Source organism: Cinclus cinclus, chromosome 9 (assembly GCF_963662255.1).
Source record: "Cinclus cinclus chromosome 9, bCinCin1.1, whole genome shotgun sequence".
Taxonomy (NCBI): domain Eukaryota; kingdom Metazoa; phylum Chordata; class Aves; order Passeriformes; family Cinclidae; genus Cinclus; species Cinclus cinclus.
The window spans coordinates 15,014,329-15,028,827 of record NC_085054.1 but is presented as its reverse complement, the minus strand read 5'-3'; the positions used below and the strand labels follow the sequence as shown (position 1 = coordinate 15,028,827).

At 37.6% G+C, this 14,499-nt stretch overlaps 1 protein-coding gene across 1 annotated transcript in view; it reads left to right on the top strand.

Annotated features, from left to right (window-relative positions):
* XRCC5 (X-ray repair cross complementing 5) overlaps window positions 1-8,117 on the top strand; it is a 48,949-nt gene extending 40,832 nt beyond the window's left edge. The window contains exons 19-21 of the mRNA XM_062498427.1: window positions 974-1,041; window positions 5,746-5,817; window positions 6,617-8,117. Of these exons, the coding sequence (XP_062354411.1) occupies window positions 974-1,041; window positions 5,746-5,817; window positions 6,617-6,631 (155 nt within the window). The 3' untranslated portion in view covers window positions 6,632-8,117. The remainder of the gene's footprint in view (window positions 1-973; window positions 1,042-5,745; window positions 5,818-6,616) is intronic.
* The last annotated feature ends 6,382 nt before the right edge of the window (window positions 8,118-14,499 follow it).

Here is a 14,499-nt window from a genome sequence, read left to right as displayed (position 1 = left end):
GGTGAAATGAAATCTTGATGCTTTATGCATAACCTGGATGCTCTCAGTGGCAGCTGAAATTGCTTTTTACTTGCTGCTAACACGAGCAGAAATCCTGTTTCCTCTCATTGTTGCCACATGACCTGTCCACTCTTTTCTACCAAACGTGGTGTGCATTGGCTTTTGTCATGAGTTACTGCAGTCACCAAAAGAAGATGCATGTAAGTTAAGGAATTAGTGGCTCAGAAGAAAGGCAGATCTGTTTGACAAATTTTGTTTTGTGAAACCCTGCCACATGGTTTTGTGGGCACTTGAAGGTGATACTGTGCTTACCCTGCTGCTGAAATTTTTCTCAATCTCTTATTCTTTGCTCTCACACCCACAGCTGCTTATTTAGGCACAACAATTTGTATGGCTAAGTGATAAACTAGACTGGAAAAACTATTGGGGTCAAAATAAATAGAGATTTTTTTTCAGTTTTTTTTTTGTGGGGAGAGGTGGGACGTCACTGCACAGGGTAGTGCTGCTGTCACAATCAAGGAGCAAAGTGGGGCAGGACCAGCACTTTGGTAATCAGACTAGGTAATCACAACACAAGTGTCTGAATGCTAGGAGTTAATTTTTTCTGAGGACCTAAGAGCATGCTATGAATGACTACAAGTGTAATTTCTAATAGATTTTCAGCATTTCATCTGTGATCTATGATTTCAGTGTCTCATTAGTTTGATTGTCACAATATTAGCAGTTTCCTAAATGGATACTTCCACAAGCTTATAAATATGCTCATTAATTTATTTTTATATCATATTTTATATCATAGTTGACTCATTTATGCAAGTCACATTTTCTTTTGAGTGATACTCTTTTTTTCTGTTGGTTATGATGACACATCCAGAAGTTGGAATTTGGAACACTTAATTCACTTCTAACATTAGGTGAATTTTTGGGAAGCCTTTTAATGATATTTTTATGTTGTGGCTTTTTTTTTCCCCAGACAGAATTTCTTTGATCACTAAAGATGAAGCAGAGGAAAGTTTGGTGACGGGTGAAGAGGCTGAGAAGGTATGACTTTTTAAATGAGCATCTGTCTGTATAGAGCCCTTGCAGTGGAACTGAAGATTTTTGTACATGGATAAATCTTCATCTGAATGAAATAAGATCCATATGAGGAAATAAGAGTGTTCATTTGCCACACAGTTGAAACTTCTGCATTTCAGAGCAAAAATACCTTAGCAAGTACTACAATGTTTTATGTTAATTGGTCTTTAAAAAATAGCATGTATTGAAATTATCTGAAAATATCCTCTACAACGAATAGGAACTTCAGCAACTCAGTGTAGTGGAACAGCAGAGTAATGTTTACATATATAAGATCACTGTTTGAACTTCACAGAAAGAAATGTATTCTCACTGGTAGCAAAAGTCAAAAAACCCAGTACTTTTTTTAAAGGTTTTGTGAGCTCCAGCAATTCAAGTTGTTGAGGCTAGTTTTCACCATGCATGCAGTGATACCAGTACTTTCACTTTATGCAGCTCTTGTGGTTTGGTGGACACCATACATGATGCTGGGGGTATTATTGGTGACCATATTAGATTGTTTTGGAAATGGGAGTTTTGGGCTATAATTTCTACAGATGTGTAGCATTTCACTAAGTAAAGTGATGAATGAAGGATGTCCCAGTTACCAAGGATGGAATTGTAACAGGCAGGATTGTGCCTTCTCTTTGGAAGGAAGTAGAATTCAGAGCTGCTGTCAAAAATTATATTTATATGGAGATGATAAGATGGATGTTTTTGTATCAGGCTACTAGTTCAGGAGAAAGGTTCTTGTATCACAGAACCCCCCAATGTAAAACTGTGGCTAAAATCCTCATTTTGAAGAGAAGTAGCTTTTCTAAAAGATGCCACATTGATTTTGGCAGCTTCCAGGCCTTCCATTAGCAATAGGTAGAAGTAGGTTCTCTATGCTATAGTTAATGAGTAGAAAAAGTTTGTATTTTAGAAACTGCTTTTTTCATCTGTAACAATTTGCCTCAAGCTGAAGAAGGCACAGAAATATCATGAAAATGAAAAGCTAACAAACTAGGAGTCTAGAAAGCTGAGCACATCTGCAGGATACAAATGACAGAGTATAGTGATTTTTCTAGACATGAAGGACCTACTGGCTATTTATCATTACACATAAATGTATAGAGCACCTTTTCCACCAGAGGTGGTTTTAAAAAGTATCAGTCTCTTTTATCTACTTTAAGTGCTATGAATTTACTTGGAAACTTCCTAAGACAATATTGGTCTTGAGAACTTTACTTTGTAGCCTGAAACTACCACTGATGCACATAAAATGTGCTAATGCCATTTGAAATAGCCAGTGTTCCTTAATGAAATCTCTATTAACCCAAAAACTTGCAGCATACCATTTTCTTCACTGTGAGCTTGTGGTGGCTAAAAAATTCTGTGCCTGCATAGGAATGCAGCACAAATGATAAAGTATCAAGGGCTGGATTCCCAGCTGCCAGGCTAAGCTGGAACAAAGCGTTTGTAGGCTGACTGCAAATTTACATTTATGTTTACTATCATCCTACAATCACCATATATTGCAATACAGGAAACTACTTTGTGACTGAAGGTAATTTTGGTGATTGATTGAAGGTCATACAATAGCTGTATCTTCCCATTAAATTGGGGGAATACGAGATATTGCCTGAAATCAGTTTTGGAGCAGAGTTCTCTAATATGGCAGTTACCTTAACTTCCAGAGTAATTGGATTGCATCTCTTTGCTATATAAGTAGTTGGCAATTCCAGATACTCACTAGATAGCCACCTCCCCACATGCTGTCCAAACCCAGAACCCTAATTCCCATTGTCTGTTAAGGGCTCATATGAACTTTGAATTAAGAAGCTGCAAGACTGCATATTCTTGGTGTAAGATCTGCAGGGGTAGAATATTTTATCTTGATATTGTGGGGCTGGCATAAAATCTAGTCCTCTTTGGTCCAGTTAAATCCTGCCACAGCTTTCCTGTGTGATACAAAGCCAGCATTTTCCTAGGTCTACAGCAGATTGCACAGGCGGTTCTGTACTTTGTTTACTGTACTGAAGGCAATACCCTTTGCTTAAGGGTTATATTGGATTTTTCTAAATATCTCCCAACAGAGTAAGATGCAAGTTTTCTTCACCTCTGTAGAGGTTATGTGCAAACCTGTAGGTCATGGAGTTGTCTGTCATTGTAGTCTTTTGTGACACAAAAGCCCTTTCTCTTGCCTGCTGTTTACTAGCTGCTAGTAATTTCAGGGCTGCTTTGTCTGTAAGATTACACATTTTATAGGGTTGCTGTCTGCAGGAAAAAGGAAGACTTACCAAGCTGCTTATTAGACAGGTCAAACTTTCCCTTTTCTTTTTGCTTGTGGTAGGTTATGCACGCATATTTTCCTATCAGTGTGAAAAATGATTTTTCTTTCTGCTGTAATAGTGGAGATACTCTTTTTAGAGCATGAGGATGGTAGGTTAAAAGAGCAGGAATGTCAAGTACTTTTTCTGGTTCCTTTGGGGAAGATAATACATTTCAGCACAGCTATTATATGTAATTTGCTTTTGCATAAATGTAAAACAGGTTTTCAGAAAAAAAATCCCAACTTTGGATGTTCAGCATTTGATGAAAACTTCAGGTTTCAATTTACTGCAAATCTTCATTGTACATTTCTCTAGCTTTTAGTTTCCTTTGCATAATTCAGCATGAGCTGATTGTAAAGCTGATTGTAAAAATTTTGAAAAATGTGCTACTTCAAAAATACCATCTGACTCTTAATTAAATGTGAAAAAAGGAAATTTGATCTGGCACAGAAAGCCTTTCAGAGCTGACAAAAGTCATTAGCTTTTAGTTTCATAGTATGTGCTTTATATTACTACTAGATTAAGAACTCTTCCAACAAAAAAAGATACACAGACATACGGCATCCTGAAATTCTAGTCCCTTCTGGCCCTGTCACATTGCCTGCCTTTTTTTTTTTTCTTCCAGCTACAGAATCTCTCTGATAGGTTAAACTCTGCATGTTAGAACATGAATGTTGTCTGTGGAGTGAGATTTCTGTATTCCTCTTGGATGTTGTTGCTTGGGATGTAGGAAAGGGTCTGACCTTTGGTCATTGGGACAATAGGGCAGAGGTTGCCTATGTCCTCTGTCTTTGGTGTTACCCAAACATGATGTGTTTGCTTTTCATCCTAGTGGATGCAGCAGTGAAGTCACAGAGTTTTACCCCATGTCTAAAGCTGTCACTAGGGTTCTAGAGAAGGATCAGAATATTTTATTTATTTAAAATAATGCTCAAACTTTTCACACTACAAATGTGTGATCTGAGAGATTGGTGATGTTAATAGGGATCCCATGGCCTCTTACACAACCTCTCTGGCTGATACAGTTAAGTCCTCAGCTGAACAGCAGCTCCCTTTTAGGAGCACAAAAGAGTTATCTAAGCAGGTATTTATAGCCTGTTTAATGTGGCTATTTTCTACTTATCTGTTCTCTTCCATCATCTGGAGTTAGAGTGAAGTTGTTTCTGACTTAAGGATGACAGGACTCCAAGTCTGGGAATGTGGCTTTTCCTCCTTAGCTTCACATCTATGTTTTCTTGGGGGACAGGATTTTCTCTGGCTCTATATACTTGTTCTGGTGCATTTTAATAAGAAAAAAAAATATTTTATATTTAGGATATTGGTAAGAAGGTAACTAAGACTTGTAGACAACTGGATGCTTTCCCAAGTAAGAGTTAAATATTGCCATTTTGTCCTACCATTTTAGTTCAGGTTTTTTTAGGCTAAGATTAAAATCTGTGAAATAATTTGAAGATGGTTGTACTCCAGATATTGTCTGTGTGTTTGATTTCAGTTTTTATAGTATCTGAGCATTTTACCTTTCTCTTCTGTTTATGAATGTCATGCTTTAAATGAAGGGCATATGGTGAGTTGTATCAGCAGCTACAGCAATGTAATTTTACAGAATGAATTTTCTATTTTTAAGATTTGCATTCTAACCATCTTGCATGTTAGAGGGTTTGGGTTTTTTTAAATGCACTTCATTGTTCATTTGGTAAATGTTAATAGAATTAAATGGGGAAGCTTATAAATTCAACACAACTAGAATGCTGTGTGTTGGATATGTTTCAAAGAAGCCATTGAGCACCCTCATGTATGTAGTCAGTATCATTTGGGATATTTATCCCTGAGCATTTTGTAGCTACACACAATATTTTTTAAGAATATAAACCTGGTCAAACTGAAATGGATAAAATTTCCGTCTAATCCAGAGTCCCATGTCTGACAGTGGACAAAAAGGGATGGGTAGAGAAAAATGTATCTCTTAGGCTGCAGCCACTGATGTCTCAAAAACTTTTTGTGCCTGAGGTAATTTCTGTGGGCTAAGTACACTTAAAATTATTTCTCTTTTGTGCATCTTCCTTATCTCCCCCTGAGTCTAGGGAATAATATTTTCAGCATCCTTATTCACAGGTTGTTCTACAGCTTAACCATGTGTTGTACTAAAACCATATCCTTTTGTCTGGTTTTTGACACATTTCACCAAAAAATCCTTTAAAAGCAAGTCTTACAAAGTTTAAGATGGTTTTGGAGGGTAGAAACCAGAAAAAAAACTTCCTTTCTGATTTTTAATTACACGTGGGTTTGTTTTGATAGACAGAGGAGACGTTCTGTTAATTTAACATTAAAAGCTCTCGGTTTTGTCAGTATCACATAAATACATTTTTGTTTTTAGTTCTTGGCTCCAAAAGAACAGAAGAATGAAACCCTGCCTCCTACTGATGAAGGTGGTGATGTTGATGATCTGGTGAGTACCATAGATATATGGTGTGGCTTTAGAATTAAGCTTTAAGTGAAAGATGAAATGAGAGAGCCAAATGCTTCTTAAAGCAGTAGATACTACAGTGCATGGCTTAGAAAACACCTAAGGAATTGAATCAGAAAAGCCATGTGAAATTACGTACTTGCTATTGTAAAACTCATCCAGGTGTGTAATTTCATGATGGCAAATACTATGTGATGTAGTAACACATGTACTCACAGAGGACACTAATGTGTCCTCTGATGTGTTTCAAAAGAGCCAGTGAGCCACTCATTTAATAGAGGATTGGTATAATTTATTATAATAGCATTTTTAAAAGTTGACAGATCTTGAACAGCTAGTTTTGTGGGTTGAAACCCGAAAAATTTTTTTAAAAGATGTTTAAATCATTCGAATTAAACTTCTGTATATAGGCTTGCTGAAATTCAAGGATACCAGGTTTTTTAATAAATATTTCAGCCATCTTTTACAGGCTGACTCATTACAAATCTGTCTCCAAGGCTTAAAATGATGGTGGAGATGATTTTAAAGAAACTTTGATAACAGACAGATTTCTACATTTGGACTGTATTTCTAAAAATCTATAAATTGCACATACGATTATGTGAAGATGAGATTTTTAGGTTTGTTTTTGTACTTTATAGAAGATTAGTACTGAATTCTATGCAATCCATTTATGTTACATGATAAGGATTTCCAAATTTGCTTGTTTTTCTTAGCACTAAACACAGGTAAGAAATTACTTCAATTCTGCTTCTTTCAAATCTGTTTCTTCTGTTTTCAGTTGGACATGATGTGACTGGTGATATATGGTGACTATGCAAGCAAAGTTTTGGAGGAGATGTCTCTGTGAGGTGGGGCACAAAAAAAGATGATAATGAGAAGACAGTGCATTCATCTTTATTTTCTCAAATGAGAACAGAAATCTAGAAATGTTCCCAGCTGGTATAAATGTCATCTGACTTTCAAAACTAGAACAGAAGATTGAAATTGTCTGAAGTACCTGGGAAGTAATAATACCTTTAAGGCATCTTTTTTTTTCCCTTTTTTTCTTTAGAGCACTGAATTTAGCTTGTCCTTTGTATAGCTTGCAGCCAAACACTACTAAATTTAATGAGAATCTGCTATGGTGCTTGGAATTCTTGTTGCATTGCCTGGGAAGGGAGACAAAAATGTCACAGGAAGGTTACCAGGTAATACTGAATATTTAGTGGAGGTAACTCTATAGGTTTATTATTACAGAAGGAAAAAAGTCTCTGTTTTCATGCTTTAAAAAAACCAAACAACTCAAAAACCAATAAACAAAAAACAAGATAGAGCAAAAAAACTTAAACCCAACAAAGCACCATGAAAATCACCACAGAGGCTTTTGGAAAAAATTCTAGGCCAGGATCTCACAAGTTAATAGTTTGAAATACACAACAGAATCTGAAGCACACAGCAGAGCCAGATGATTTTGCCACATTGTCCCCAGATCAGTAATTATGGTCATGTCTGTACTACAGATTCTCTGTCCTGTCAGCTCAGCAGCAGCACAAGGTCTCTGCCCCTTTCTATTACACATTTTCCTGTTTCATGTGCTGGGATTTTTGATTTTTTTACACTTCTAACTACTACAGTTACTATAGACACTCCTGGTGCTAAAAGGAAGAATAAATCAGTTCTATGTCCATTTCATACACTGCTGAGAACTGCTAACCCAGAGCAGAAGAATCCCTCAAAGCTGTACACTGACAGTTATGATAGATAAGTGATAATAGTTAATACTGGAAATACAGGATGCAGTAATGTCTACACAGCACAATCAAAACTAGTCAAATGCAGCTTAGAGACATTCAAGTCTGATTACAGAGCTGAAGAGACAGTAATGACACCTTTACACATACTTGTCTGTTACAACCAGATTAATTCCTTTAAAAGCTGTTCTTTCATTATTATAAATGTATAAATATGCTGTGCAAAATGGTATCAGGAGCACAAAAAAAGGGAAAAATAATGATCTGTAGTTGCAAAATGTTGTGGAATATTTGCACTTTATACTGGCCAACACCTCCTGTGCGAGAAATAGCAATTGCTTTTTGCCCCTACTTCCTTACACAACAAGCTACTCTCTCCTCTCCTGCATCCTATCTTGAGTTGAAAGCATTTCTCAAATGCAGGTGGCAGGGTGATTTTTGTGATTTGTGCAGACCTTTATAGCTTTTGTATCACCAGAAGATATTTTCTGAATTGTAAATAAGAATTATTTGATCAGTGTTTTAAAGGCTAATGTATGGAATATATTGGGTGGGGGTTTCCTTTACACTTTATTTTTTTGTTTAATAAAAATATTTTAAAGGATTTTGTCTTCAGAGCCATGTTTGCTAAAATCAGGTGACTACTTATGCAGTACCTAAAAGAAACTATCAAAAGTCCCTTTTCTGGGCCTACAGTGCAAACATTGAATATCAAAATCCCTCCACAAAAGCAGAGTATACTTACTCTATTCTTTACAAACTCTAAACTTTGCAACACCCCAGTAAAGTAGTTTTTACTATAGATGACTAAGATGAGGAAATCCTTGTCAAGATCCCATGGAATATAGAACTTGGTGACCAGAATATGGAGTTACTTTGTTTCTTTTGATTTAGTTGACCACATTTCTAGAGTGTATTGCTTCTGTCAAGGAATATACCTTTAGTTCATGGAGAATTGCTGCATAGATGTGTGGTGGTTGAGTTGCTAGTACTGAGCAGACGAATGAGAATTTATGGCTCAAAATAAATAAAAGTGAATTCTTGGAAGCCAAAAGAAGCATCTTTCATTCTGCCCAGCCTTCCAGTTCAGTCTGTAGAAGCTTCTGATCTTAGTGAGGGTCTGTCACATCAGCAGCCTGATTTGACATTGGTTCTTTGCAAAGGGCCAGCTTTGAGGTTCTCATTCAATGTCTGGAAGAGATCTTCTGTTTAGTTCAAGCGCACATTTTCAGTTACAAAGTCTGACTTACTGTTTAGTAGTTCTGACTCACTGTTTACCTTGAGAATTCTCATTTTCAATTGCCACACTGACCAGTCCTCAGAAGCACTAGAGCAGTTCGTTGTCCACTTCAAAAGCAGCTATAAAGGAAACATAAAGTGCATTTGTTTTCCTGCAAGCAGCAGAACATCCCTTGTTATGTACTTTATAGGCAGAGACATTATCAGTGTCTGTAGAAGAGAAGACTGTGATTTTTGTTATATGTTACTGGTTTGTTTTCTCTTTCCCCCTGGAAAGAATGCCTCTCTGGAAAGCTCTTTGAATGCTAATGGTGTAGGGCTATAACCTTAGCCTTGTTTGCTATGACATCAAAGCTTATGATTGTTGTCTGTGTCTTTCTGTTAATCTGCTGCTCATTGGGCAGAATCAGCTTTGATGGAGAGGGAGTGATTTCAGCATTAGGTTTTAAAAGTTTTTTGTGGCCATTGATGTTGGGAAGAGGTGAAAAGGAAAGGAATGATGAGTTCAGCTTCAGGAGAGTTTCTCCCCTCTTGGTCTGGCCCAGCAGCTGAGAGTTCCAGTCAAGACCCTAATCATTGTGTCACAACAGCCTAGTTTGCAGGTCCTCTGCTTTCTTCTTTTCCTTAATGGGAAGAGGGTGTGGACTAAAAAAAAAAAAAAAATATTCTGCAGTGTGGACTGTAGGAGGTGGAGAATATCCAAAGGTAGTATTGTACCAGAAAGCGTAAGTAATATATGAGAGAGCTGGGACCATAGCATGGAACTGGGAGTAGTCCACAGAAAAGGATGAAATACTGGGTTTGGGTGTCATAGAGGAAGAGTAAGACTCTTCTGGTTACAGTATACTGTGAATCTGTAAGTATCTAGGCTATATCAATTCTTCACAAAGTTTTTTGCTCTGTCACTGAGTAGTGGGGTCTGCTACCTGTTAGAGTTCTCAGGTTTGGTCTCATTCCTTTTTGTACTCTGAAACCAAATTTCTCCTCTGGGATAGTTGTCAATGTGCCAGAGTAATAAAAAGTGACTTCTAGAATGTTACTTAGTTAAGACTTGTGATTTGTGTGATGCTAATCAGGTTGAAATGAATGTCAGGGTAACAGTATGATGTCAACATATTTGGAGAATTCTAAAAGCGGGCTTCATCTCTGTCTTTAAAATGTGGCACAGAATTATTACACATACCATCAAAACACTTCTAATGCAAAGAGACCTGTTCTGCTACTCTGTGGTTTCTTAGTTGCCACGATGGATTTGCATCTTGCTAACTTTGCTGGTATTTGGGTTTTGACAGAATTGTCTGTTTGGTGTAGGAGCAGGATCTTTGGAAGTAGAAAGTGAGGAAGAAAAATCATTTATCTCAGTTGTGAATTCTGCAGACACGGGCCATTTTTATATTCTGCATTTGCACATGATAGAAGGCGAGAGAGGAATTCCCTTGCGATCTCAGTAGGGTTGGGGGTAATCTGGGAAGAGCAGTTTTGATTTGCATGTTGTTAAGATGGCAAATACACTGGTAGATGTTGCTGCTGTGCTTGTCAGGGTGGGTTTGGATTTGTTCAGCCTCACTGCTGTCAGTGTGAAGTAAGCAGTTAACTTTAACCGTTGGTTTGTGACAGTGGAAAACTCATTTCTACTAAATTTTCAGCTTTGCTTCCTTTCCCCTTCCAGCTTTATTCTTCTCTTGGTACCATTACAGTAATGGAGCACAGTGCTGGGAGCACTTACAAATGTCAGATGTAGGACACCTCCAACTTTTTTTGTGTCTCTTTTGAGATGTGGGTTACAAAGATTTTTTGTTTTTAAATCTCAGAATGTTCCCAGTACTAGCAGGGGACTGGAGGCCCACCCAGCCTTTTGTTTCTAAATTCTTTGAAGACCTACCATATAGAAAAAACAGTTCTTTCAGCAAGCCCTCACCATTTAAAGGTGCTGGTAAAGGAAGGCAGCGTTGACTTCTGCAAGAGGTGACTTGCCTTCTGGGGGTGGAGTTTGTGTATAGCATTTCTCTGCACTGTTTTGAAGGTAGCTCTAGAGAAAGTTCTGTACCAGTTTGGATTCTTTTCTTGTGATTACTGAACCTGAAATTTTTAGAGGAATAGATTACCACGTATTAAAGAAAATAAAGGAAACCAGAATCGGTGAAATATTCTTTTGCAATACTGTCATAATCTGATATGAGTGACTAAAATAGATATATTTAAAAAGGTAAGGCTGTGATTTTTTAGCCTCTCTTACCTTTCCCAAAGGATCAAAAACCACATTGAACTCTGCATAAAAAAGATGGCATAGAGGCAGAGATACTCTTTACAAGAAAATTACTTGAAAAACATTTGAACAAAGCTTAGTTTAAAGTTTGATCAGATTTTTCCATGCAGCAAGTTTTGGTAAGCAGAAAGATTAATGTCCCCCTCTACCTTCCCTCTTCTACTGTTTTGGAATAGTGCTTGCATTTATGAAAATAAGAGAACTAAACAGTAGCTAGAAAACCTCTCAATTTTGTTTTTACAAACCAGTTCGGTGCATCTGTGAGATGAGTGCCTTAAAATAGACTCTTTGCTCATCTGACTCTGCACATACTGTACTTTAATGACTTAAGCTGGATAGAATTTAATCTGCTTTTTCCCAATAAACTTTGTGAAGACAGCATGACTAAGACATAAAATTAATTCTGTTTCTTCTGATGTCTCCCCAGTATAAGTCTCAACAGTTGACCATCAGAAGCACCTCTTTTGCCAGCAACTTGCAATATTTACAGTACTTTTTGCTGTTACCAAATAATGAATTATTCCCCAGCACTAAAAAGTATTCAGATTTGGTCACATATAGATACATATATATACATATACTATTGTATTAATTCTTAGGACCCCTCAAGTCAGCAGTATGGACTGCTATTAAAGTTTGGGGAGTCTATAATGGAATCAGTAGGTTGACCATGGAATTATATTCACTGTTGCTTTAAATATATCAAACCAAAGGATTGTTTTTCTTCATGGTCTTACTGAGTTCCAACGTGGTCTCATCCTTTCTTCCTTTTTTAACTTGTGGTAATAGGCAGTAATAACTGTCATTTTCTTTTCCTACAGAAGGGAGTGAATCTTGCAGCTTTCAAGATATTAACAGAAAACAGAAATACCTCCAATGTAGGGTATAACTAGAAACATTTTCTGTCTGCTGTCTGAGACAATGCATAAGGGGAGCACAAGCCCCTGAGGAGACCAACTGTGGTGCAGATATTTTTGCCTGAAGCATGTGGATCAGACATAATGCTAGGAAAAGAAAGGTAAAATAGCTGTTAGTACCTGATTGTTGGAGTTTTATATGACTGGGATGTATGAGAATGCCTTCTCCAGCCTGCTAATGCAAGTAGTCAAATGACAAATGTTCTCTCCCCATGGAGTGAGTACATCCATGGTGTGGAGAAATGGCCCCTGTGCAGACTTTTCATAAGAGTTACAGGAGCTCTATCAGAATGCTTAGGGACCCTTTACTTACTAAAAAAGGAGGGAGTGGGGTGGAGAGAATTTTCTTCCTTTGGTCCCAAGCAGGCCAGCATTGAAGACCCTGATCTGAATGGGTGAGAGCCAACCAAGAGCATTTTCCTGTGATGCCTTAATACTGTGCGTGCGAGTCCTGTGTGGATTTGATCTCCCAATCCACAGTTGTCCTGAATGTTGAAAAGCTGTCATTTCTTTGTCTGCAAAGGATGGAAAATGGCTTACTAAAGGCAAGCTGAAAAATCATATGATCTTTGTCTAGTGATTGTGATGTAGATTCCTCCCTATATTATTCCTTGGGAACTTTCAGTAGTTACCCCCTGTAGGATCTCTACATTTCAGTTTAACACTAAGGTTTAAAAGGCTGAATGCTCTCCAAGAAGAGCATAGCATAAGTGATAATTTTCCACTTTCCACAGAACTGTAATGGGTACTGTACAAATTTGTATATCATCTGAATCCCACCTTTAAGTAATATCTGGTCTTCCAGCAGCTCAACTTGCTGATTCACTTCATTTTCTTGGGTAGGCTGGGGGGAATTTATCAAAGATAACATCAGACAGCAAGTATATCCTTTTTCTCCTCGAGTAAGAGGAATAAAGATTTTGGGAAGGAAAGTGGGTTTGGTGATAAGGAAATTGCATATATTTAATGAACTTGCTTTTGTTTTATGTGTTATCACTTAAAGTACCAGGACTATCAGTGTGTTTTGTAGCTATTAAGCCATTGCTTGATAGCAACAGTGACATTATCTTTGGATACTGCACTTACTGCAGAAATGCCTTGAAGAGGCAGAGATAGGGAAGGTTTCTGTCTTTAGTACTTTTGCTGGTACTAACAAACAACGAAAACTTGGGAGCACCTGCACTTACAGGGACAATATGCATAGCTAAGCTGGGTGGGCTTGTTGCATGTTGTTTGTAAGGTGTCTGTGGCTTTGCCATAAGAGGTGGCTTAAAACTCTGTGAGATCTGGTGTTCAGGCTTCTTAGAAGATAAAGAAGGTACTCCAAAAGAGGCGAGTTCTATAACAGGTGAATCCTCAATGATTCCATCTAAATCAACCTATAAATTAAACAGAGAAACAAGCTGTGTCCTCCATAGCTGCATTAAAATTTTCTCATTGTTTTATTTTCTAAGAATGTAAAAGAGTTAATATGGTTCACTAGTTGAAGACAGCCACAGTAGGGTTTTATTCCTAGTTCTGGTGAAGGCTCATTAGGGGCCATTTATTTACAGTTTCACAGAATATCTTGAGTTGGGAGGGACACACAAGGATGATCAAGTCCAACTTTTAAGTGAATGGCCCATACAGGAATTGAACCCACAAGCTTGGTGTTGTTAGCACCATGCTCTGACTAAAAATCTCTCTGCCTGTTGACTATTTTCCCTCTGCAGTTGGGGAAAGCTTTTTTTGCTTATGATGTCTCCCAGGGAATGCAGATAAAAGACTTTTGATGGACTTTGGTTAGATGAGACTTCTTATACAGATGGTATGTCAGTGCAAAAGTTTTACAACAGAAGATTTGGGGGGATGGGAATAAATGAAGAAAAAGAAGTGAGTTATTGTGATGTTCCCTGGGCATGAGGAGAACACGATCATTAGTCTTGAGGAGAAATGGAACAGTAGGAGTTCCATTAAGTGTCCCACAGGCACCAGGAATATATGAGAGGAAGACATTAAGCAGACAAAGACTGAGGTATTCTGGAGAAATGGAGAAGCAGTTATTCCATTTAATGACTTTGAAAGACAAGGAGAGGAAACAGATGAGGTTTCAAAGCTTATTATTGGGAAGAACAGCCTTTCTATATCTCTTTTCACATTCCAGAAAGAATGATCTGTTTTACATAATGAGCATTTACTTGCAGTTCTCCCAGACACACACACACACGCTGACCTATTTAAAAATGCAAATGGTCATGAAGTTCCCTTCAGGCAGCAGTGACAAAATCAATGTAGAAGGAATAGGGTTAGTCCAGCAAGACAATATGTAATTGGGTTGTAGCTTGTCTGCAGGAGATTTCTCTGCAGTCCTCAGGAAGTGGGAACAATATAGGTTTTAGCATTCTAATGACTCACAGCTCAAGGTTTACACATGAGATTGTGTATAATCCCCGTTAACCTAAAGCTGATGATGATTCAGAAATAGGAACTGTGGTGAGACAGAGGACTTGTGGACAAGAACAAACATGAT